Source organism: Physeter macrocephalus, chromosome 14, assembly GCF_002837175.3.
Source record: "Physeter macrocephalus isolate SW-GA chromosome 14, ASM283717v5, whole genome shotgun sequence".
Taxonomy (NCBI): Eukaryota; Metazoa; Chordata; class Mammalia; order Artiodactyla; family Physeteridae; genus Physeter; species Physeter macrocephalus.
In genome coordinates, this window is record NC_041227.1 from 96,032,251 (window position 1) to 96,054,723 (window position 22,473).

Here is a 22,473-nt window from a genome sequence, read left to right on the forward strand (position 1 = left end):
GCGGAGCGGCTGGGCCCGTGAGCCATGGCCGCTGAGCCTGCGTGTCCGGAGCCTGTGCTCCGCAACGGGAGAGGCCGCAGCGGTGAGAGGCCCGCGAACCGCAAAAAAAAACAAAACAAAACAAAAAAAAACAAACAAACACAGGAATGTGTTTACAAAATGATGTTAAGGAAAAAAAAGTGAGAACCTCCACATGTCACGTTAAGTCAGAAATAAAACATCACAAAACTGTGCATATATATGTAAATAAGGATTAAAGAAAACAACAAAAATAAAAATAAATATGATCCGTTGTGTTATTGTGAGGGGATTACAGATATATTTGGACTTTCATGTATAATTTTTTTTAACTGACACTTTCCTGTATTTTTTCTCATTCACAAGTTCAGTTAAAAACACCAAAACAGTTACGAGTGCCTACTCTCTACCTCACAACCCAAAACAAGAGACAGACAGGGCACTGGAGGCAGAAAAGCAGCACCTCACACAGCCTGGCAGGGAGGACTTCCTTTCTTACACCACTTGTAAGAGGTGACATCTGAGTTGTCTAGTTTCCAGACATGTACCTTTTCTTCTTTGCTTTATTACCATTCCTAAAACCACATCTATGAAAAAGGGGTTGAAGGAAGGGACCAGAAATTATACTGTATTATAACGAGAGCTTTTTAAATAACAATATGCTGCCATAGATTAGTTAGCATTAATCCATTTTCCCAGACAAAAAATGCATGGGCAGGACACTTACTTGATCCTTTTCAAATTGGATCATCTTCCTGAAAAAATCAACTGAAAATGGACGGCTTTCCTGTAAACTAAAAAGGAACAGGGGGAACCGTTATCTTCCACAGTGAAGAAAGGCTCTTACATCGCATGAATATAAACACCTGCGCCGATGCCTCCACCACACGTAGTTGGATAAAGTCCTGGCTGCAGTTCAGCACGGCGACTGGACCTGGCCACCAGTCACTCACCATTTTCAATCTCCAGTGCCTTTACTCTTCACCACCACCAAACACCTACCCAGTTCTCTTCCTGTTCTCTTCTTTCTCACTCTCAGGGTTTTAAGTTCCCTCTCCTTCATCTCAAGGTCTTTCTGACGGAGACCAAGAACTCCATTTCTAAGAATATATTCTAAGAAAATAATTTCCAATATGGACAAACAGTATTTGTGCACAAAGGTTCATCAAAGCAGTTACTGTGGCCAGATAAATCATGGCACGTCCACAGGGTGGTATATCATATAGCTGTTTTTAATAAATGTTATTTATGAAGAATTGTAACTGGTAGGAAAAAGGCCAGTCTAATGTTCATCAATAAAAGTGGTACACCACATGCGATTATAGCATAATCTCAGACATGTGAAAAACAAATTTTAAAATGATACATTAAGATGGTTTTTCTCTTGATGATAGGATTACAATGAATTATTAGTTACCTCTCTCTCTCTTTTTTTTAAATTTTCCACAATGGGTATGAACTAAACAGTTCTTGGATTTATTCATCTATTTGTGATTCATATAATCTGGGTACGAGATTGGGGTTGAGAGACTCATAACAGCTATGAGCGTCTGTGAGTACCTTTTAAACACAGCTCTGGCCTTTTTGTAGCCACCACTTCGATAAGCCCAATCCAGGTACTTATCCTTCAGAGTGACTGAGTCGCCACCTGTGACAGCTAAGACAGCTTTCTAAAATTTAAAAGAAAAGAGAAACAAGCTACATGAGGAAATGTCTACATATCAAAACAGATTTTCCCAAAACCATCCCAGGCCATGCAATGAACTGTGCTTTAAAAGGAGCACCTGCTTTAGAAATAACCCTTTGAAAGCTAGCCAACTAGCAGGGCTATCTGCTCATTCCCCATACACAAGACTTACAACAGGGGGCCTGTACCTTAAAGATTGCTTCAGTGTCTTCTTGGCTTTTGGCACCTTCACTCCACTCTGCCCAGGAAATCCACAATGGCAGACAAATCTGCTCACAATTTAAAAAAAAAAAAAAAAAAAAAGGTTAGAAAATGACATCTTAGCACTATGCTCTGAAAACTAGTCACTATAAAGACAGGTTCCTCCTGAGATAATATGTGCAATACAGAGTCATTCCCAGTCTGCCCCACTGTACAGAACTCTCAGCGCTTGGCAGGAATGGTACACCGGAACACAGACAGCCTTCGGACCCAGTTGCCCAAAGCAATGCTCTCCTGTTAATTCTACTTCCCCCCTGTTGGGGAATACTGCCTAAAGTTATTATCATCAATTATCAGTAAGTTAAGCACTTAACAACCCAAAACTAGTCAGACCCAAGCTACCCAGGTCACGTCTCTGCTGTGTAGGACCACAACACAAGTGCTAACTAATCTAGGCTGAACTATCTAGCCTTTGCTCATGTCCCAGCAGCACATACAAATGAGCGGTAAGACAGCTATGATTTTTTTCCCCCTATTTTAACTCCTGGAATATCTTTTTCCTACTAGTATAAAAGATTAACTGCAAAGCTTTAAGGTTTAGTCTTTTAAACTTTAAAGTTTAGAAATAATATTCTATTAGTATTTCTCACTTATAAGATATATAAACAGGAATAGAAAAGTTTACATAATTTAGTCGACTTTCAAATAATGAATTAGAAATAGGCTGGTAAATGGAAGTAATTCTTCCACCCGTGATCCCTGAACCAGCATCACAAATGCACTCTGGGGCCAGCTTTCCTTAGGCAAGTCTACTCCAAATGAGCTTTGGCTGCAGTCTTAAAAGGTTTCCCAAACAGAATGAAATACAAAAGACACAACTCACAGACCTGGGGTTTCAGGTGCACAAAGGCTTCTTCAAAAAGCATGGCTACATCAGGGCTCTTTGAGGCAATCAGCACCTGCAGCTTCACCTGCCACATCATCACGGAGCCTCTGAACAATTCCATCCCGGCTCCTGCCACCTCCAGAGCTTCCGTAAGGAAGTCATGGTGCAGCAACAACTCGCTCTGGATAAGACAAAGGGTCATTGGAAAAGTATCTACTGAGAGCTACATTATCTATGGAAATGGGGGCAAATAAAGACCCCATGCGAGGCAATAGATTCAATAGCCTTTCTACTAAACCTTTCACCATGGCGGCCAAACAGGCACCAAGTAAAAAATTTGGAATTTCTCCTCCATTCCCTGCTCCTATCCTCAAGGGCTATCTAAAAAACGTAAGTGAAAAGCAGATGACCTAAATAATTTAGGTTGAAAGATATATTTTTAATAAAATAGTTCACTATAATAAAACCCACATCCACCACCAGTATTTGTGGGATGGTAAAGAAACAAGTTTATTCATTCAAACAGAGTTGGGCACACTATAAACCGGTACCCATTTTTCTGAAGAGTCATGAGACTGTTCATGCCACAAACTTGGGAATTTTACTTGAACAAATATGACCCAACAAATAAATGAACAGGCGGAAATATCTGTTTAAAAATGTTTCTGTCCACACTACTGTAACAGGGAAAGAAAAACCTAAAACCAATCCAATTCTACAAAATTGTGAAAAAGCAAGTAAATGGCAGTATATAATCCATTCATTCAGCAAGCATGTTAATTGCACGCTATACAGTCTAGATTCAATAATGAGGAGGTCAGGTGCATTCTCTACTGTCCACAGCGCCTCCAATTTAGTAGCAGAGAGTCTGATACGTACCATCACAGAAAAAGAATCATATGCTACAGGAGTACAAAGCAGAAGCACCCAACAGAGTCTTTGGCAGTGATGAGAAAGGACTCCCAGAAAGGAAGCCCCATCTATGCTAAGACTTAAGGAAGAACAGGCATTAGGTGAAAGCAGAGATCCCCAGGAAAAGGGAAGACTCTCCCACCAGCATGTGCAAGAAGCTGAAGATGATAGAAAAGCTTGGATCCGAAAGGATATCCAAGTTCAGAATGCCAAAAGAAACTAATAATGGAAAGAGAGCAGGACTGCCAAGGCACTCTAAGCCACGCCCAGCTGAATTTACAGGGTGGGACGGACTGTGGTGCCAGCAGCATTCAGTAGCTCCAACAGAGCAGCTGAACTCATCCAGGCCTGGGATTTTTCACAGATAGATTCCATAATGGAAGAAGGGTAACAGTCGTGGTACGATACAATACGCTACTAATATATATCAATAGTTTATGTCGATCTACGTATAAAGTATAGAAAAAATGTTAATGTAAAAACAGTACAAAACAACAAGACATTAATTGCAATTACATAAAAATTGTGTAAATTATATAAATCAAAAGAGGTTAGGAGTTATACAAATAAAAGGCATTCAATAAATATAAAGATTTTTGTCCTTTTTTTTCCACTAAGAAAGTATTTAAATACATTAACACATTCACCATCTCATGGAATGCTCTCAACAACTTCGTGAGGTGGCAAAAACAAGGATCACTATCATTATTTTAAAATCAAGTAAACCAACTCAGAAGGGATAAGTGATTTGCCCATCACCTACCTATTAAGTCGCAAAACCCAGTCTAGACCTGTGTATTCCCACACTACATTATTCTGGTCTCTATATAATAATCCTTACCCACTTCAGAGTATAAGGATGGGTTAATATGCCTCTTACTAGAATGTCAGCTTCTAAAACACTGAACACATCTAATTTGTCTTTATTGTACCAACAGTTAATCTGAGCCAAGCATAGGTTCAGGAAAACATGAATGGATGGACAAACAAAATACACCCAGTTGTGACTGTTCTGAGTGATTTCCACTATATATTACAATATTCCTCCCTCTACTGGTACAGATTTCATTTCTGGCACACACTAAATACTGACAGCCAAATAATAAACACTCTCTACATCTACCATGCCAATCTTCCAAATGTGTTTAGTCATAAAACTATTTATATTAAAACACATGACACCTGCCTGAACCAACCAGAATTAAGTACATGTAATTGACACGGAATGTGTCCAGGTCCTTACCCACTGCTTGTACTGGAATTCTAGTAGAAGTCTGAGATCATGTGCCTTCCTGAATGCAACCATGGTTCTTTCCAGCCTCTGAAATCAGAAAAAAATCTCTCAGTTCATCACAAAGCTCCCAGCAGGGGTCTTTGGCCTCTGACAGGAACGAAAGCAGTTTTACACCTTTCTGAGAATTGAAAGAAGGGACAGAGATGGTTTCACTTATGATTAAATGATCTGGGCAGTGGCACCAAGTACATCTCAGTAAGGGAGGACCTCCTTACCTGGTGGCCAGAACTAGGGCAAAGCAGACTCAGACCTTCAGAATGACAGGTCACTCACAGGACAAAGAGTGGTTATGCAACAAGTTCTTGGAAGCTGTCTCAGACCCCAAAAACCTCTGCCTATGTTCTTCTTTCAGAAGACACTTTCTAGTCAGCCACTGTAACCACATAACAAAGTCAATACCTTCTCTCTGAGGAGCCGACTGCTTGTCTTCTTAGCAAACCTTTCCATGCAAAAGTTGATGTAACACTTGCACATGGACTCTGGAAAAATCAGAGAGATTATGTTGATCAGACCAGCAATTCTTTTAGTTTAACAGTCATCGTACATCTTTTCTTTGAAGGGAAAACTCCTCTGAGGAAGAGTTTAAACTAGTTTAAACTAGTTTAAAGAGTTTAAACTAAATAAGTTATTTTGATTACAGCCTATCAAACATCTCAAATACTAGGGCAAAGAACTGAGTAGTGATATAAATACAAAGATTAAAAGTCTTATCCATGTTATGCACCCTTTGCCTTTACTTTCCAATATTACAAAATTATAAAGTAAATCTATAACAGAAGATAATTAAGTAATGATAATGAAACAACCTTCTGAATGATCACATCCTAAGTATCATTTATTTCCCCAAATAAATGAACAAATGCCACAGCTATCGAGGAAGGTCATAAAAGAGAAAGAACAAGTTGGAAAAGCCAGGCACACTGTAAACTACCACAGAGAGGTTCCAGAAATGGATTCTGGTCATGGGAATGGAGCTTCAGGCTCATGTCAGGAACGCCGTTACTCCTCAGCGCACAGGGCCTGGTGAAACTCACCTGTACGCAGAGTCTTCACCGCCTCTTCATACACAGCACAGCACCTCTCCTCCCGGCGGCCCACCTCTGCCACTTTGGTTTGTTTCGTTGTGGGCGGCTCTTCTCCTGGCTGTGACTCGATCTCTAATTCTCGCCGGGCCACATAATCCCAAGTGAGGGGGTCGTCTGTATGCAGAGCCTGAAGGCTGAAAAATACTGACATCAACCTAGGACCTAAGACTAACTCAGAACATCAGAGAGACAGTCCCAATGCTCTGAAAATGTACCCAGGACACCCCTTTAACAATTCCAGCACCAAGAGTCCCAACAGGCTCCCCAGATGTCTTCACCCTCACTATGTAAACACTGTCAATGGATCAGAGCTGTCACACGCTTGTTAGTTTCAGATTGTTTCAGACATCATTCACAAATGTTAACTTATAGGTTAGCTCTCAAAGTCAAACCAGCAGGTATGTGTGACAAGATACCTGGTTCTCGAGCCCAAGAAAACCTTATCATATCTAGACTCTTGATTTTCTCTAATAGAAGGAGCCTAATCATGTACCAAAACCCTAAAGGTATCCACAGAGCAAACTGATCCAAGTTCTCTCTTATCTCCTATGAAAGTAAGAGTCCTATTAAGGGTGAAGTACCCACAAGGTAGGCTGCAAATAATTCTTCAACCATATAACCAGACATTAAAAGAATAATGTCTGGGGCTTCCCTGGTGGTGCAGTGGTTAAGAATCCGCCTGCCAATGTAGGGGACACGGGTTTGAGCCCTGGTCCGGGAAGATCCCACATGCTGCGGAGCAACTAAGCCCGCGCACCACAACTACTGAGCCTGTGCTCTAGAGCCCACAAGCCACAACTACTGAGCCCACGTGCCACAGTTACTGAAGCCCGCACGCCTAGAGCCCATGCTCTGCAACAAGAGAAGCCACTGCAATGAGAAGCCCGTGCATGGCAACAAAGCATAGCCCCTGCTCGCCACAACTAGAGAAAGCCCGCAGGCAGCAACGAAGACCCAATGCAGTTAAAAATAAATAAATACATAAATTTTTAAAAAGAATAATGTCTGATTACCTGCAGCACTCAACTATAAACATTCATGAGTACAACTCTCATCTTAAGGACAAAAGACATGCCAGGAAAGCAGGAATATAGATTTTTATATAAGCTATAGGACATATTTCTTATTGAACAAAGGCAAACTATTTCCCAAAGGAAGCCAGTAAGTGAGTCAAACAACTTCTCCAAAAATACATTTTTTATATATACATAAAATACTATACAATAGTCCTAAAACAGCTTTCTTCCAAGGATTTTGTATGGTATCTTCTTTCCCCCTTTCTAAATATCCAACTTCAAACCCTTACCACAAGATCAAAACAGACATATTCACTTTTCCACTATTTTACTTACTCATCATAAATTTCTCTTTGCAGATCTTTGGCAAAGTCGAATAGCTGTACAATTGAAAGCAGTGACACATGAAATTCTGCACCTAAAATTTAAAAAGCGGGGGAGGGGAGTAAGACTCTAAAGGAGCACTTTCTTAAAGTATTGGAGTTAGTTTTGGTTTTTTTATAAACTGGGAAGTAAAATAAAACAAAAAAATCACCCATGGTCCCACTATACAAGCAAAGTCATTATTAATATTTGAGTATTCATTAAGGACTTTATTCTAAGCATCTTTAGGACACAAAAGAATGTACTAAATCATTTATTCTTTTCAACTCCCCACATGATTTAAGTACTCAAAAACTTATTGAAATGTTCAGTTATAACCTAAGGGGGAAATAAGCCTTTTCTGAAAGAATCAGGACACTATTTCCTACAATCAGAGTTTTATACACATTCTAACAGAAATTTTCAATATAGGCTAAAGGTTCCTTATTATAAATTGAATATTTCACTTTCCCACCATAAATAAATTTTCAAAGGATACCTACTTTTAATTATGTTTACAGAATTTTTGTAGATGATCCTTGCCAACTCGCCCATAAGGATTTCTTCAGCATACTCGAGATTCCCCTAAAGAGTATGATATTAAACAACTGAACGGGTAATGCCAGTAAGCAGAAATAGCGCTAGAATGAAAATTAACAATCCTAGACTACCTGTGCCACATGACCTCTGGCAAATCACGTCTCTCTCTGGGCCAGTTCCCTCACTTGTAAAATGTACAGCCTGAATAAGATCACTGATCTTCCAACTGTATTCTCAGGCTCCTGGAGTTGTAGCAAGATTACATGGCTTAAGGCCTCACTCTCTACCTAAACCAGAATAGGTCAGGTTTTACATGCCATGTTTACCCTCCTGTGTAAGATTTTATTTGGATAAAAAAGTTCAGAGCTGGTAACCACAATAACAGGTGATAGTGAAGTTCCTTTTTCAGCTCTAACATTCTCAAACTTGTTTCTTTAAACTTACTCTGTCACGTAAAAAATTACATAAAAAGGAAAAGAAAGAAGGCTAGGAATCACACGTTTCACAACCTTTCTTGAGCTCCTTCGACCCATTAACATATCATTTAATGAGATCATAAAGAACACTATATGTGGCCACTCCATCAGTAATAATTTTAAGGACCACTCCAATTGGTCTAAATGTCTATTTGTAAAGCACAAAATTCCTTTTTTTTTTTTTTTTTTTGCTGTACGCGGGCCTCTCACTGTTGTGGCCTCTCCCATTGCGGAGCACAGGCTCTGGACGCGCAGGCTCAGCGGCCACGGCTCACGGGCCCAGCCGCTCTGCGGCATGTGGGATCTTCCCGGACCGGGGCACGAACCCGCGTCCCCTGCATCGGCAGGCGGACTCTCAACCACTGCGCCACCAGGGAAGCCCAAAATTCCATTTTTATTACTAAGCTCATTTTAATTAAATCAATGCAAGACATTTAAAAGTTTCAAAATATTAAGTTGGAAAGAAAAGTACATTCTAAAGATTTTCTTTTTTATTCCCACTTTGTCTCCAAGACCTGCAACCAAGAGCCACCAGGCAGTCAGTTGCGTGGTGCTGGAACTGCTGTGGCACTGGAATGGAACCCGCCAGCCACGGGCAGACCGGTAAGTCACGAACAGTGCTCCTAAAGATTTTCTGTTACTCCTAAGTCGGTTCAAAACACTATATCTTGTTAACAAGTGACAATACATTAGAATCTTACCACATCCATCTTGGCTTTTTCAAACTCTTGCTTTTCCTTCCTCAATTTCTCAGCATGCATTAGCTCCATCCTAAAATACTAACAGAGAAGGGAAATAATGAACTGAAAACCTTTGGAGATAATTTTTTAATTAGAAATATATAACATGCCTTTTTTTTACTCATAAATATCAGATCTGGGGAAGTGTGGAGGGAGTGTTATAATCTATCTTGTTATGAAACTAGCTGACATTGACAAGGCATGGTTTTTTTTTTTTTTTTTTTTTGGTCACGCCACACGTCTTGCAGGATCTTAGTTCCCAGACCAGGGATTGAACCCAGGTCCCCGCTGTGACCACCAGGGAATCCCCTCTCCCGAATGTTTCTATACAAACATATGGTTAACACATAATACAAAGTTGGATTTGTCCAGAATTTTTAATACTTTGAATTCTATGTTACAAGACATTAAAATGACAAGTTTAAAAACAATGTTTATATTCATTAACCCAAAAATTCTGCTTCCAGAAATCGATCATAAGGAAATAATCCTAAATACCTAGAAGTTTCATACACAAGAGTATAAGAGCAAATAATGCAGACAATCTAAGTGTCTAAAAGTAGGGAAAGTGAAATGTATTATAAAAAAAGCAGACTGGTGATGCAGCCATAAAACAGTTACAATTATTTAGTAATGGTGCACCACAATTCTAGTGATATTCTACTTTGTTTTTAAAGCTGGCTATAAAATTTTGCATATAACACAATTACCGTTATGTAAAAAATGTGCACAGGAAAATAGCCTACGAAGAAATGTTAATAGTATTTATCCTCAATCAGCCATACTTTTTCCTTTTCTGTGCTTTTCTGGCTTTTTTCCCCAAGATTTTCTACAAAGTACATACTACTTTTAGAGTGTAAAATAAAAAACAATCTTTATTTTTTTTAACAAATGCAACTATCAGAACAGATAATGTATATCTCAAAATGTGACTTGGAGATACCTGGAGGTTCCCAAAACCCTTTCAGGGGGTCTACAAGGTTAAAACTATTTTCATAATAATATAACATGTTACTTGCCTTTTTCACTCTTATTCTGTCAAGAGTTTAAGGTTTTTCAGAGGCTATATGATGGTTGCTATCACCCACACTGAATGCAAAAGTAGAGATGAGAATATAGCTGTCTTCTATTCAGTCAGATATTCAGGAGATTAGCAAATATGTAAAATAAGGCCATTCTTCTCTTTAAACTTTGTTTTAGGAGAGTTTTTTTCGTTTAAAAATAAGTAACCTATATTGACATGTAATGGGTTTATTATTTTTGATTTCTTGGTTTTAATTTTCAATTAAATTTCAATTAAATATTTAATTTTCAAATAAAAATTAACAGATAACCCATATAACAAAAGATCCTTGGGGATTTCGGTAATTTAAGATTGTAAAGGAGTCCTAAGACCAAAATGTTTGAATACCACTAATATAAATTAATATATACTAACATGGGACTATATTCGTGATGTATTAGGTAAAAATATAGAACACAAAAATGTGTGGTAGAATCCCACTTTTCAGAATAAAGCCTGTTTTAAATATCTGTAATATGCATAAAAGTATGGGAGGTAAAATTATGAGTACTTTTTCTGTTACTTTTTTCATAAAACTGCTTTCTCTGAACCATTTATAATAAATAAATTCTATTTACTTTTGATAAGAATAAGCAAAAAATCTATTTCCATTTTAGAAAACACAAGTCTAGGCAATTGTGAAAGCCTCCAAAAAACATAAACAATAACACCATACAATAGTGCTCTAATAGCAGGGACGACTGATTCTTATAATAGTTTCTCAATAAAAATAATAAAGGCCACAAAGAACTGTCTAACAGAATAAGAAGAGAAAGGACGCAAGACTGTAAAACATTAAATTACTACAAAACCAAAATACAGTTGAGACAGCTACAAAACCTATTAGCTTTAAGACCCATCACACATAGGGGTCTTAATGAGGGTCCCCCTCATCATATAGGGCTTAATTTTCCTTTGAAGGCTCAACAGTAGTTTCTCCCTTATTCTGACAAATACCTCAGAAAAGGGTGCAGTTTCAATAATATGTCATTTCTAGCATTTGTTGGGTTTTTTTAAAATTAAGTCTGGCTATCATTCATTGTTCTCGTGCACCTCTCTAAGAGGGAATAAGTCCACCAGGAGGGGAAGGAAATATCTATCTCAAGAAAACTAGATGAAGAGAATGAGAAGAAAGTGGGAAAAAAAAGCAAGGGAAGCCAAAAGTAGCAGGAAGGGGATGGGAGGGGAGAGCAGGAGAAGGGGAGGGGAATAAATGAATGAATGAATACATACATACATACATACATACAAAGATATAAAGATGGCTGAACTCTGACCCTCAAGTAAAGAAAGGTAGGGTCCAGTTCCCTATCCTTCCCCACGATAATGGACAGGTAGGAGTTCCAATCTCTCACTAAAAACCTGGAAGATGAGCAAAGTCAACACCTACTACTGGCCAAGAAATACCCTTCTGACCCCCTTTCCCCAGAAGCTCCCCTACTCATTCCTAGTCTCCCATAAATTGAGGCCTTTTTAACTTAATAAAGTATATACGTCTCCAGAGGACCAAACTAAGACATGACTCTCTCATCTTATGTTCACACACACTCACCTCTTTTTTTTTTTTTTTTTTTTTTTTTTTTTTGGTATGCGGGCCTCCCTGCCTCTCCCGTTGCGGAGCACAGGCTCCGGACGCGCAGGCTCAGCGGCCATGGCTCACGGGCCCAGCCGCTCCGCGGCATGTGGGATCCTCCCAGACCGGGGCGCGAACCCGGTTCCCCTGCATCGGCAGGCGGACTCGCAACCACTGCGCCACCAGGGAAGCCCCACACTCACCTCTTGATAAAGTTTCGGGCACTCTGGATGAAAGCGCAGAGCCCGAAGAAATAGTTGTCTTGCACTTTCTGAAGACAAGCGATCTTCCATTTCCCATTTGGCCGCCATAATCCACAAGGCTGTAAGTGAACAACATCAGACTTCATTTCAATAAAGTAATCAAGTCAGGTATGAAAACACTAATGCTCCAATTTTGATACCCAAAATCTTTTTTTTTAAATCTTACCAAAAGAGGAAGAGGATGGAGATAGGGAATTTCTAATGGTTATCTGTAAAGTATTGTTGCTTTATCTAAAATTTAGAGTGCTCTAAACCAAATCTGTAAATGTTAACATCTGTGGGTACTTACGTGCCCGTTACTCTATTCCATCAGATCTAAGGTCAACATCATCATTAACTCACATACAAATTTTTAATGTCTCAAAATGCTGGAAAAAATTGTGCATCTTAGAGTCAGTGAAATAAATTATTTTGCTCTTTTCTCTGTATTTAAAGTAGTTGATAGTTTTTTTCAAATGACTCAATTTTTAAAGTAAAATTTTTTTGTTTTGTTTTGTTTTGTTTTTGCGGTACGCGGGCCTCTCGCTGTTGTGGCATCTCCCGTTGCGGAGCGCAGGCTCCGGACGCGCAGGCTCCGGAAGCGCAAGCTCAGCGGCCATGGCTCACTGGCCTAGCCGCTCCACGGCATGTGGGATCTTCCCGGACCAGGGCACAACCCCGTGTCCCCTGCATCGGCAGGCGGACTCTCAACCACTGCGCCACCGGGGAAGCCCTAAAGTAAATTTTTTATTGTACTACTGGGAATAAAGGCTTCAAACAAACAAACAAAAAACCTTTGTCCTTCTACATAAGAAATTAACCTTGAGGTAACATCTAGCTATCTCCTTAGAAACTTCATAAAGATCAGCGATTACCAGACACAGAGAATGGACCTGAGGACACAGGGAGGGAGAAGGGTAAGCTGGGACGAAGTGAGAGAGTGGCATGGACACATATACACTACTAAATGTAAAATAGATAGCTAGTGGGAAGCAGCTGCATAGCACAGGGAGATCAGCTCTGTGCTTTGTGTCCACCTAGAGGGGTGGGATAAGGAGGTCGGGAGGGAGACGCAAGAGGGAGGGGATATGGGGATGTAGGCATACGTGTAGCTGATTCACTTTGTTATACAGCAGAAACTAACACACCATTATAAAGCAATTACACTCCAATAAAGATGTTTAAAAAAAAAAAAAGATCAGCTATTACCAGGCATGACTGCTTTTGGTAAAAATGACCCACGGTTTGTAACTGTGTCTGGACGAGGAGAGCTATGAATGGTAGAGAGCCACTGCTCTGGGCTTTCTTAAGCATTTGACTCCTGAAACTGAGCACAGTTCACAGATATAATACCTGGAAGCTGCACCTATCCAGGGGTCCTCTACGCCAGTGTGGCTCCTCTGCCCACTCCCATGCTCTCATGCCCTCCCACCAAAGACAAGCCTCCGAACCGCTGACAGTACTAACGCTGTTTTGTTGTATCCTTCGGAATCAACCAGTGCCAAATGTAGCCGATTTTGAGTCTCGTGTGCTATAAACCTAATACTCCAGAACACACACTGAAGCACCTTCACTATAAAATATCGTACTGCTGGGCTTCCCTGGTGGCGCAGTGGTTAAGAATCCGTCTGCCAATGCAGGGGACATGGGTTCGAGCCCCTGGTCCAGGAAGATCCCACATGCCACGGAGCAACTAAGCCCATGCGCCACAACTACCGAGCCTGTGCTCTAGAGCCCGCGAGCCACAACTACTGAAGCCTGTGTGCCACAACTACTGAAGCCCGCGTGCCTAGAGCCCGTGCTCCACAACAAGAGAAGCCACCACAGTGAGAAGCCTGTGCCCCGCAACAAAGAGTAGCCCCCGCTCACTGCAACTAGAGAAAGCCCGCATGCAGCAGTGAAAACCGAATGCAGCCAAAAATTAAATAAATGAATAAATTTTTTTTTAAAAAAAGAAAAATATCGTACTGCTTACACAGTGTTCACAAGAGAAATCCCTCTTTTACAAAACTTGAGTACCTACTCTGTGCTAATCGCTCTTGTAAAATCTGTATTAACATTTTCCCCTTTATGTTTCTGAAATCCTTAGATTTGACTGCCTCCAAACAGAATTCCCCTCAAAGGACTGAAGAGTTTCTTTCACCATCAGCTAAAAAGAAACTTAGTCCTTCTTGCTCACAGGTACAATACCTGGCACAGTAACTAGTTCACAGTAGCAGGGATGAACTAAGAGGCAGCTATTCGGGAATAAAAACTGCTGAGGCCAAGTTCACATGCTCAAGTTCTCAAAATAATTCTCTTAGGTTTATCAAGCAAAATAAATTCCAAAATGGCTTGAGTCTACAAAAAAGGTAGAAAAAGAACTGACAAGGATTTCACCATACCTGGCTTGTTCGAATGAATGGCCAACATGGCAGAGAATACCTTGCTAAGTTGAACTTTGGTAGCCTGTAAAAGAAGAAAAAAATTCTACTTCCTGCACAGCAAAGTCATTGCTATTAAACGCGAAGTGATCTGCACTGTACCCTCACCAACTGTGAACTCCAATGAGGCGACATCTGCTATTGCTAAGGACATATAAACAAATACAGATTCACTCAGGGTTCTCTTCTACCTAAACCACTTAACATAAACATTTTAAATATCTAAAAAATGTTTTCAACTTTACTGAACATATATGTATAAAGACCCTTTTCTTTTCAGCTGATATGGAAGCCATTTATATAGTCATTCAAATATGCAAACGTTGTTACACTGAAGTTCAGCCTTCTTGGGTTCTTTTCCCATTTGTTAACTTTACACACCTTTGGAGAAAACATGGAGTTCAGTAGTCAAGTATGAGGTTTAAAATGCAGACTAACCAAAAGCAGGAAAGAGGGACCAAGACAGGGCTGCCCAATACTCACCCACTTCTTACAAAAGACTACATAAGACAGCCAAAGTTGAACATCATCCTGCAAGAAAAGCAATGGAGTAAGTTGCCTGAATTTGAATTTTATATACAATACAGCTTTGCAATCATTAATTTTGTTTGCAACAGAGGCAGATTTCAGAAAATCCAATATGCCACATCCCTCAGCCTATTAGGCTGTTCCTTACCCGCCTTAGATCTCTTAACCATGACAACTTGTTCCGTCCCCCCACTCCCACCTACTATGATCTAAGACAAAATTTGTCATCTATCCAACTTGTTCAATGCACTTCTGAAATGGTCTCAATCAGAGGCAGCAAACTAAAATTTGTCATTCCCAAGAATCCAAAGTACTTCCCATGTAATATATCCCGGTCCCAGAACCAAACTTGAAGAAAACCAAGTTACTGAGGTGCTGTGCCTACTCTAACCTTATCTTCCACCTCCAAGTACCCCAGCTCGGGGTACTTTAGAGACATATCCAAATCCCAGACAATTTTCTGATCCTTAAATATGAATCAAATCCACTGTTTTCAGCATCATCCTCACAGACTAACTCTAAGGTAATGCGATCAATTTTCTTAATGGTTTGATAAGTGGTTTCAAGTCATGATATTATCATTAGAATAAGTATTGAGATACCCAAGATAAGAATCCACAACCACACATCTGAATATCCATATTCATAATACATATAATACACATCTTCACGTCCCTTACAGGTAAGGGCACTCTGAACACTTACTTTCCACTTGGCTGACGCACGTCGGAAGACACCTTGTACCCGGTGTACGATAGAATTTTCAATCTCATCCTTCTTAAATGAATACCCAATACGCTAAAAAGGGACATTAAAAAAAAAAGCCTCAGTTTAATCCCATTTATCCAAAGCAGCATTCCCAGTTGATCTTTAAACAGTACTGGTAGAGAAAGCAAATAATTACAAGTATCATTATGAGCACACCACCACACAATTATCAGTGCCAACTACTTCCCAAACCCAAGTTCTAGCTTTGCAGTCACACTATTTAATTCTATATTTTTTTCCAACTTCCAGAAAATCATCTACTTACAACTCGTCTTCGCTGGATCAGTTCCAAAAGATTGATTTCATACTATGAAAGAAAAACATACAAAAAAAGAGAAAACAAGAAAAAGTATAACCTTTTATATAGAGGAGATGCATTTAGTCAAAATCATAAAGTAAATAAAAATCAAGAACATAAAACAGAAAATAATTTGCTATCAAGAAACCTAATTTACAGTAAATGTCTAGCATTCACTAAAAATTCACCTTACATCTGCAAAACTCAAAAATACATACATTAGCATGCATCTAAACATCTTACATACAAAGAAAGCATGTTACTAAAACTCCTAAACTTCTAAGATTTACAATATCAATCTAACTTCCTAGTCTACAACAGTTGTGTTCAAACTTTTAGGAAACTAACCATTCAAAAGTTTTAGCTGACGCACAAGCAAATAAAGCAGATAAACAGGGTTGTACTAGCTGAAACAGGGCACCTAATTGGCTCTCCCTACCCTCGCCTCCAAAGGACCACTGAGAACCTCTAAGACTCTCCAAAAACCACTACTATATAATTCCTCTCTAAGCTTGAACACTACTAGAGACAGAAGGCACAGAACCTTACAAGATTGCATGCTTCATTTTAAAACTGTCTTATGAAATATTTGAAGCATACAGAACACGCATGCAGCTACCACACAGCTACGTCAAAGCCTACATTTTACTATATTTGATTCAAAACATTTTTAGAAATAAAACATTTCAAATAAAGGCAAAGCCCCCCATGTCTGATTCCACTCTTCTCCCTCTCCAGAGGAAATGATGATCTTGACTCAGGTGTTTATCATTCACAAGCATGACTTCAAACTTTATTATAATGCTGTCTTGAATGCTTTTAAACTTTATACAAATGGTATCATACTGAACCCATCACTCCATATTTTTACTGAACATTATGACTTTAGATATATCCCTGCTGTCATGTGGAATTCAAGTCCATTCACTTTAACTGCTGTATAGCATTTCATTATACGAACGTGCAATTTACCTATCCTTCCTCTGTGATGTGTATTTGTTTCCAATTTTTCTATTACAAAAAGCTGCAATTAATATTCTTGTACAGATCTTCTTGTGGATATATCCAGGAACTTTACCACTAACATGTAAGCTCCTCAAGGCCATGATTTCTGTCTGCTTAATTTATTGTTGTACCCCATCAGTGCCATGTACATAACAGGTACTCAATATATACTGTATGACTGAATGAATGAAATTGCTGGGTCACACAGTACATGGATCTTCAACTTCATGGGATATTGCCAAACTGCTCTTGAAAGTGGTGGGACAAATTATATGCTGATACTGTCAGTCTTTAAAATGTCTATTAATATGATGGGTATAAAGTAGTACTGCACCCTGGTTTTAATCGATACTTACCTGATTACTAACGAGGCTAACATCTTTTCAAAAGTTTACCAATGACTGATGTTTCCCCTTTGTGAACTGCATGTACCTATTTCTCCAGTTGTTTTCATTTTCTTTCCACTTGTTTGTCATTTCTTCTTGATTTGTAGTTTTTTACATATTCTAGATTCTGACTATATATGTTGCAAATATTTTCTCTCATTTTGTGGCTCATCTTTTTATATTATTTATGATGTCTTTTTTGCACAGAAATTTTTACCTTTAACATAGTCAAATCAATCTTCTCTTTCATGGTTTGTGCTTTCACAGTCTTCTTCATTTTAAGAAACTTTTCCCTACCAGAATGTAAACTGGTACAGCCACTATGGAAAACAGTATAGAGTTTCCTTAAAAAACTAAAAACATAGAGTTGCCATATGATCCAGCAATCCCACTCCTGGGCATACATCCAGAGAAAACTATAATTTGAAAAGATACATGCACCCCAGTGTTCCTAGCAGCACTATTTACTATTTACCAAGACATGGAAGCAACCTAAATGTCCATCAACAGATTTGGATAAAGAAGATGTGCCATATATACGTAATGGAATACTACTTGGCCATAAAAAAGAATAAAATAATGCCATTTGCAGCAACATGGATGGACCTAGAGATTATCATAGTTAAGTGAAGTAAATCAGAAAGAGAAAGACAAATACCATATGATATCACTTATATGTGGAATCTAAAATATGACACAAATGAACTTACGAATGAAACAGAAACAGACCCACAGACATAGAAAACAAACTCAGGTTACCAAAAGGGAAACAGGATGGGGGAGGCTTAAATTAGGAGTTTGGGATTAGCAGATACAAACTACTATATATAAAATAGATAAACAAGATCCTACTGTATAGCACAGGGAACTACATTCAGTATCCTGAAATAACCCATAATAGAAAAGAATATGAAAAATATGTATACATATGGATAGCTGAATCACTTTGCTGTCCACCAGAAACTAACACAACATTGTAATTAAACTATACTCCAATTTAGAAAAAAAAAAACCTTTCCCTACCTGAAGTCATTCATATTTTTTTGTAGAAGATTTAGTTTTCCCACCACATTTAGCTATTCAATTCCATAGGAATTTATTTTTGCATGAGGAAGGGATCTAATTTTATTTTTTCAATGTGGATAATCAGAACCTCAATATAAAATGTCACTTATGTCTCATAGCAAGTATATATGGTTGTGTGCAGGCAGAGAGAGTATACATGTAAGAGAGGTGTGTATGTGAGTTTTTATATCTACTTACTTATTTCAATTTGTGCTCTAAAACTAAACAAATCAACCTAATCCACACATAGCTCTTCAAATATATGAAGAGTGAAATTATTTGCCACTTCTTAAGTCTCCCTAAGGTTAAACATCTCCATTTCCTTCAATGATTCCTCCCAGAACAAGGTTTACGTCCTGGCTGCCTTCTAACCAACCTCTCAAAGTCCTTCTTAAAATGTCATCCTGAGCTGACAATGCTCCAGACATAGTCTGACAAGCGCAAAATACTTTTTTTTCAAACCAATGTCTTCTGAGTGCCTACTGTTTGCAACCTCCTCTGCTCAGCTAACTTACCCAACACTCTACTTCTGTTCATGTAATCACTTAGATTATATGTTTTGACATGATATACTTCTTGATCTATTTTGATATAGCAATCTACTGAGCCTTAGGACCTCCTTCAAATACAAGATTCTTAGCCAGGTCTCATATATTGCTCATTCAGTAGGTTTTTTTAAAAGCTAAACTTAGAACCTTTTATAATGTTTATTAGTGTTAAAGTATAAGATTTATTTGTTTGGGTTATTAATTTTATTTATTTATTGGCTGCGTTAGGTCTTTGCTGCTGCACGCGGGCTTCCTCTAGTTGCGGAGAGCAGGGGCTACTCTACGTTGCGGTGCGTGGGCTTCTCATTGCAGTGGCTTCTCTTGCTGCAGAGCACGGGCTCTAGGCACGTGGGCTCAGTAGTTGTGGCTCACAGGCTCTAGAGAGCAGGCTCAGTAGTTGTGGAGCACGGGCTTAGTTGCTCTGCGGCATGTGGGATCTTCCCGGAGCAGGGCTCGAAACCATGTCCCCTGCATTGGCAGGCGGACTCTTAACAACTGCACCACCAGGGAAGTCCCAAAGTATAAGATTTATAACATCTTATTATTGGATTCTTTCTGAATCCTGATTTTATCATCCAACACATTATTCTCCCCCACTGAAAACTGATCTAGCGTGTGTGTGTGTGTGTGTGTGTGTGTGTGTGTGTGTGTGTGTGTGTGTATTTTTGGGGGGCGGTGCTGCGTTGGGTCTTTGTTGCTTGTGTGCGGGCTTTCTCTAGTTGCAGCATGCAAGCTCTAGAGTGCAGGCTCAGTAGTTGTGGCGCACGGACTTAGTTGCCCCACGGCATGTGGGATCTTCCCAGACCGGGGATCGAACCTGTGTCCCCTGCATTGGTAGGCGGATTCTTAACCACTGGACCACCAGGGAAGTCCCAAGCATGTATATTTTATCTTCACTCAAATCTTCCATTCATTTACAGGACTGAAGAATCTTGCAGCATACCTCACCTCTCTCTAAATCGACAGGCCTCAGGCACATAAGCGTTAACTTCCTAACCACGTGCTATCATCAAACTCACTTTCCTTTATTTTTCCCCACAAGACATAATTGATCAAACCTCTTGCTGAAATCCTGATACACTGGGTCTTTGTCAGACTCTGATCTACTAACCCTATAGAAGAAAAAAATGTTCAGTTTGCCAAGGACCAAAGCCTTAGTGGAGCAACACTATTACCAAATTACCTCTATTCCTGTTCAAAATTTACCTGTCTAATCATCAGTTCCAGAATTTTGTAGAAAACTGACATCAAGCTCATTATTCTATAACTGATTTTAAATTTGTGAGGGGATTAAAAAGTAATAAAATTATTCACTTACTTGAACATAATTGATAAAGTCTTCCTTAAAAAGAGTTCTTCGCTGTATTCTGTATTCTAGATCTGAAGCCTTTTTAATGATAGCCCTAAGGAGAAAGCCATTTAAAATGTAACACTTGAAACAAGAAGTTAAATAAATAACTTTGGAATTTTTAAAGTTTATTTTTAATATATTTGAAACATCTATTTGCCAAAATATATAGTTCCCAAATAATTATCCTTCATAAGCAAGTACATATTCTTTTTTTTTAAAATAAATTTATTTTTATTTTTGGCTGCATTGGGTCTTCGTTGCTGCCTGTGGGCTTTCTCTAGTTGTGGCGAGTGGAGTCTACTCTTCCTTGCTGCGCAGGGGCTTCTCATTGAGGTGGCTTCTCTTGCTGGGGAGCACGGGCTCTAGGCATGCGGGCTTCAGTAGTTGTGGCTCACAGACTCTAGAGCGCAGGCTCAGTAGTTGTTGCGCATGGGCTTAGTTGCTCCGCAGCATGTGGGATCTTCCGGAACCAGGGCTCGAACCCGTATCCCCTGCATTGGCAGGTGGATTCTTAACCACTGCACCACCAGGGAAGTCCCCATATTCTCTTACATAATTACCTCTGTGTTCTTTTTTATTATTATTAAAGTATAGTTGATTTACAATATACTAGTTTCAGGACTTCTATGGTCTTAAGGGCATGAAGATGTACCTTAAAACTTTCATGAAAATCACCTCAATCGATTGCCAGGACCACTGACATTCCCACCAGCAAAGTAAATAATGTTAAGTAGTACTTTACATTATTTATATGTGGTATTAGTAGAGATTTCTTTTCCTCCAAATTCAAGTCACTTGGGTTTTAATAATAATCAAATTTCTCTCCTAAATTCCTCTTATTTCTGAATTTTCAACAGGTAGATTTTTTTTTAAAAAACCTAGATTGTCTCTACCTATATCACTACTGCAAAGGGCTTATGGGAGAAGACTCACTGTATTTAACTAAGGAATGAACTAAATAGAGTCCACTCTTATTAAAGAGTCCACAATATGTTGCGTTTCATAAACAAATGTTTACTTTAAGGTTCCCATAGCCAAAGTACTACATTCGCAGTCATTGTAAAATGAAGAAATAGTCACAGTAAACCATTAAAAACTATTATACAATTAATGAGTAACAACTATATATGAGTTGTTGGCTAAGCCCTGGGGTAAAATATAAAATCGAATTAAATGATCCCCATCTTCAAGTCTTGTTAGAATTATCTACTCATCGTGGGCTCCCACGGCTCTCTGTTCACATTTCTAGGGCAGTACTTAACTACAATCAACTTAGAGTACGCTGCACTGTGATCAAAATGTTTCACTTGTCTGTCTCCCCCACCATACTGTGTCAGGGCAGCTAGCTCTTGACGGGCGGGTATCCTGGTTTTATCCCCTTTATAGCCTCAAAACCTCCTCCATGAAGAGCTGTCAGTATGTTTGAGGGATAAATGGACGGATCACCTTGCAATGAATGAGAAATTAGTTCTGGGCATCATCAGAATCTGGAAATGGGCTTCTACCACATTAAAAAAAATAAACATAACCCAAGTGCCCCCTATCCCTGCCCCCCGCCACACACACGCCCCAGCCTCCCCTCTACCCGCCCCAGCCCTTCCTCTTCCTCCGTTCTCTCACTTAATCTCCGCACGACTGAACAGTCCAATGCGCTCCAGCTGTTGCAATTCGGGGAGTCGATCCTCTATGCGTTCCTGAATTATCTCCGCCATGAGGTCGAACTCTACAACTCGGCAAAGACTTTCGCACAGCCAACACGCGCAGGAAGCGCCCACTCTCTATTCCGGGGACCCGGCCTAGACGCTCGCACGTGCTGACGTAATGTGTGCCCCAGGTCCCGCCTTTTCCGCTTCCGCCGCCTGGCCGTTGGACAGGGACCCCTGGCTCTCCCCCTGGCGGCCGACTGTGGGTTTGCAGCGAGCACCGCCCCCCTTCTCTGGAGGACTCAAGAGGACAGGAGTCGAGGGGTGGGGCTAGGATGGGGGCGGGGCTCAGTGCGCGGGAT

At 39.6% G+C, this 22,473-nt stretch overlaps 1 protein-coding gene and 1 non-coding gene across 3 annotated transcripts in view; both read right to left on the reverse strand.

Moving 5' to 3' along the window:
- UTP6 (UTP6 small subunit processome component) overlaps positions 1-22,271 on the reverse strand; it is a 27,536-nt gene extending 5,265 nt beyond the window's left edge. The window contains exons 1-17 of one of the 2 annotated variants that reach the window (XM_024127805.3): positions 22,089-22,271; positions 20,436-20,520; positions 16,081-16,122; positions 15,753-15,845; positions 15,003-15,050; positions 14,481-14,544; positions 12,058-12,176; positions 9,180-9,257; positions 7,966-8,047; positions 7,436-7,517; positions 6,033-6,217; positions 5,398-5,477; positions 4,948-5,025; positions 2,794-2,973; positions 1,894-1,974; positions 1,579-1,688; positions 746-812 (exon numbers count right to left, since the gene is read on the reverse strand). In XM_024127805.3, the coding sequence (XP_023983573.1) occupies positions 746-812; positions 1,579-1,688; positions 1,894-1,974; positions 2,794-2,973; positions 4,948-5,025; positions 5,398-5,477; positions 6,033-6,217; positions 7,436-7,517; positions 7,966-8,047; positions 9,180-9,257; positions 12,058-12,176; positions 14,481-14,544; positions 15,003-15,050; positions 15,753-15,845; positions 16,081-16,122; positions 20,436-20,520; positions 22,089-22,180 (1,566 nt within the window). In that variant the 5' untranslated portion in view covers positions 22,181-22,271. Of the gene's footprint in view, positions 1-745; positions 813-1,578; positions 1,689-1,893; positions 1,975-2,793; positions 2,974-4,947; positions 5,026-5,397; positions 5,478-6,032; positions 6,218-7,435; positions 7,518-7,965; positions 8,048-9,179; positions 9,258-12,057; positions 12,177-14,480; positions 14,545-15,002; positions 15,051-15,752; positions 15,846-16,080; positions 16,123-17,721; positions 17,825-20,435; positions 20,521-22,088 lie in introns of those variants that run through there. The other variant, XM_024127806.3, reaches the window with a different exon arrangement.
- Positions 8,979-9,101, reverse strand: LOC112066060 (small nucleolar RNA SNORA54). Its single transcript, XR_002892419.1, has one exon. It is a non-coding gene; the product is annotated as a small nucleolar RNA SNORA54 (small nucleolar RNA).
- Positions 22,272-22,473: the final 202 nt, after the last annotated feature.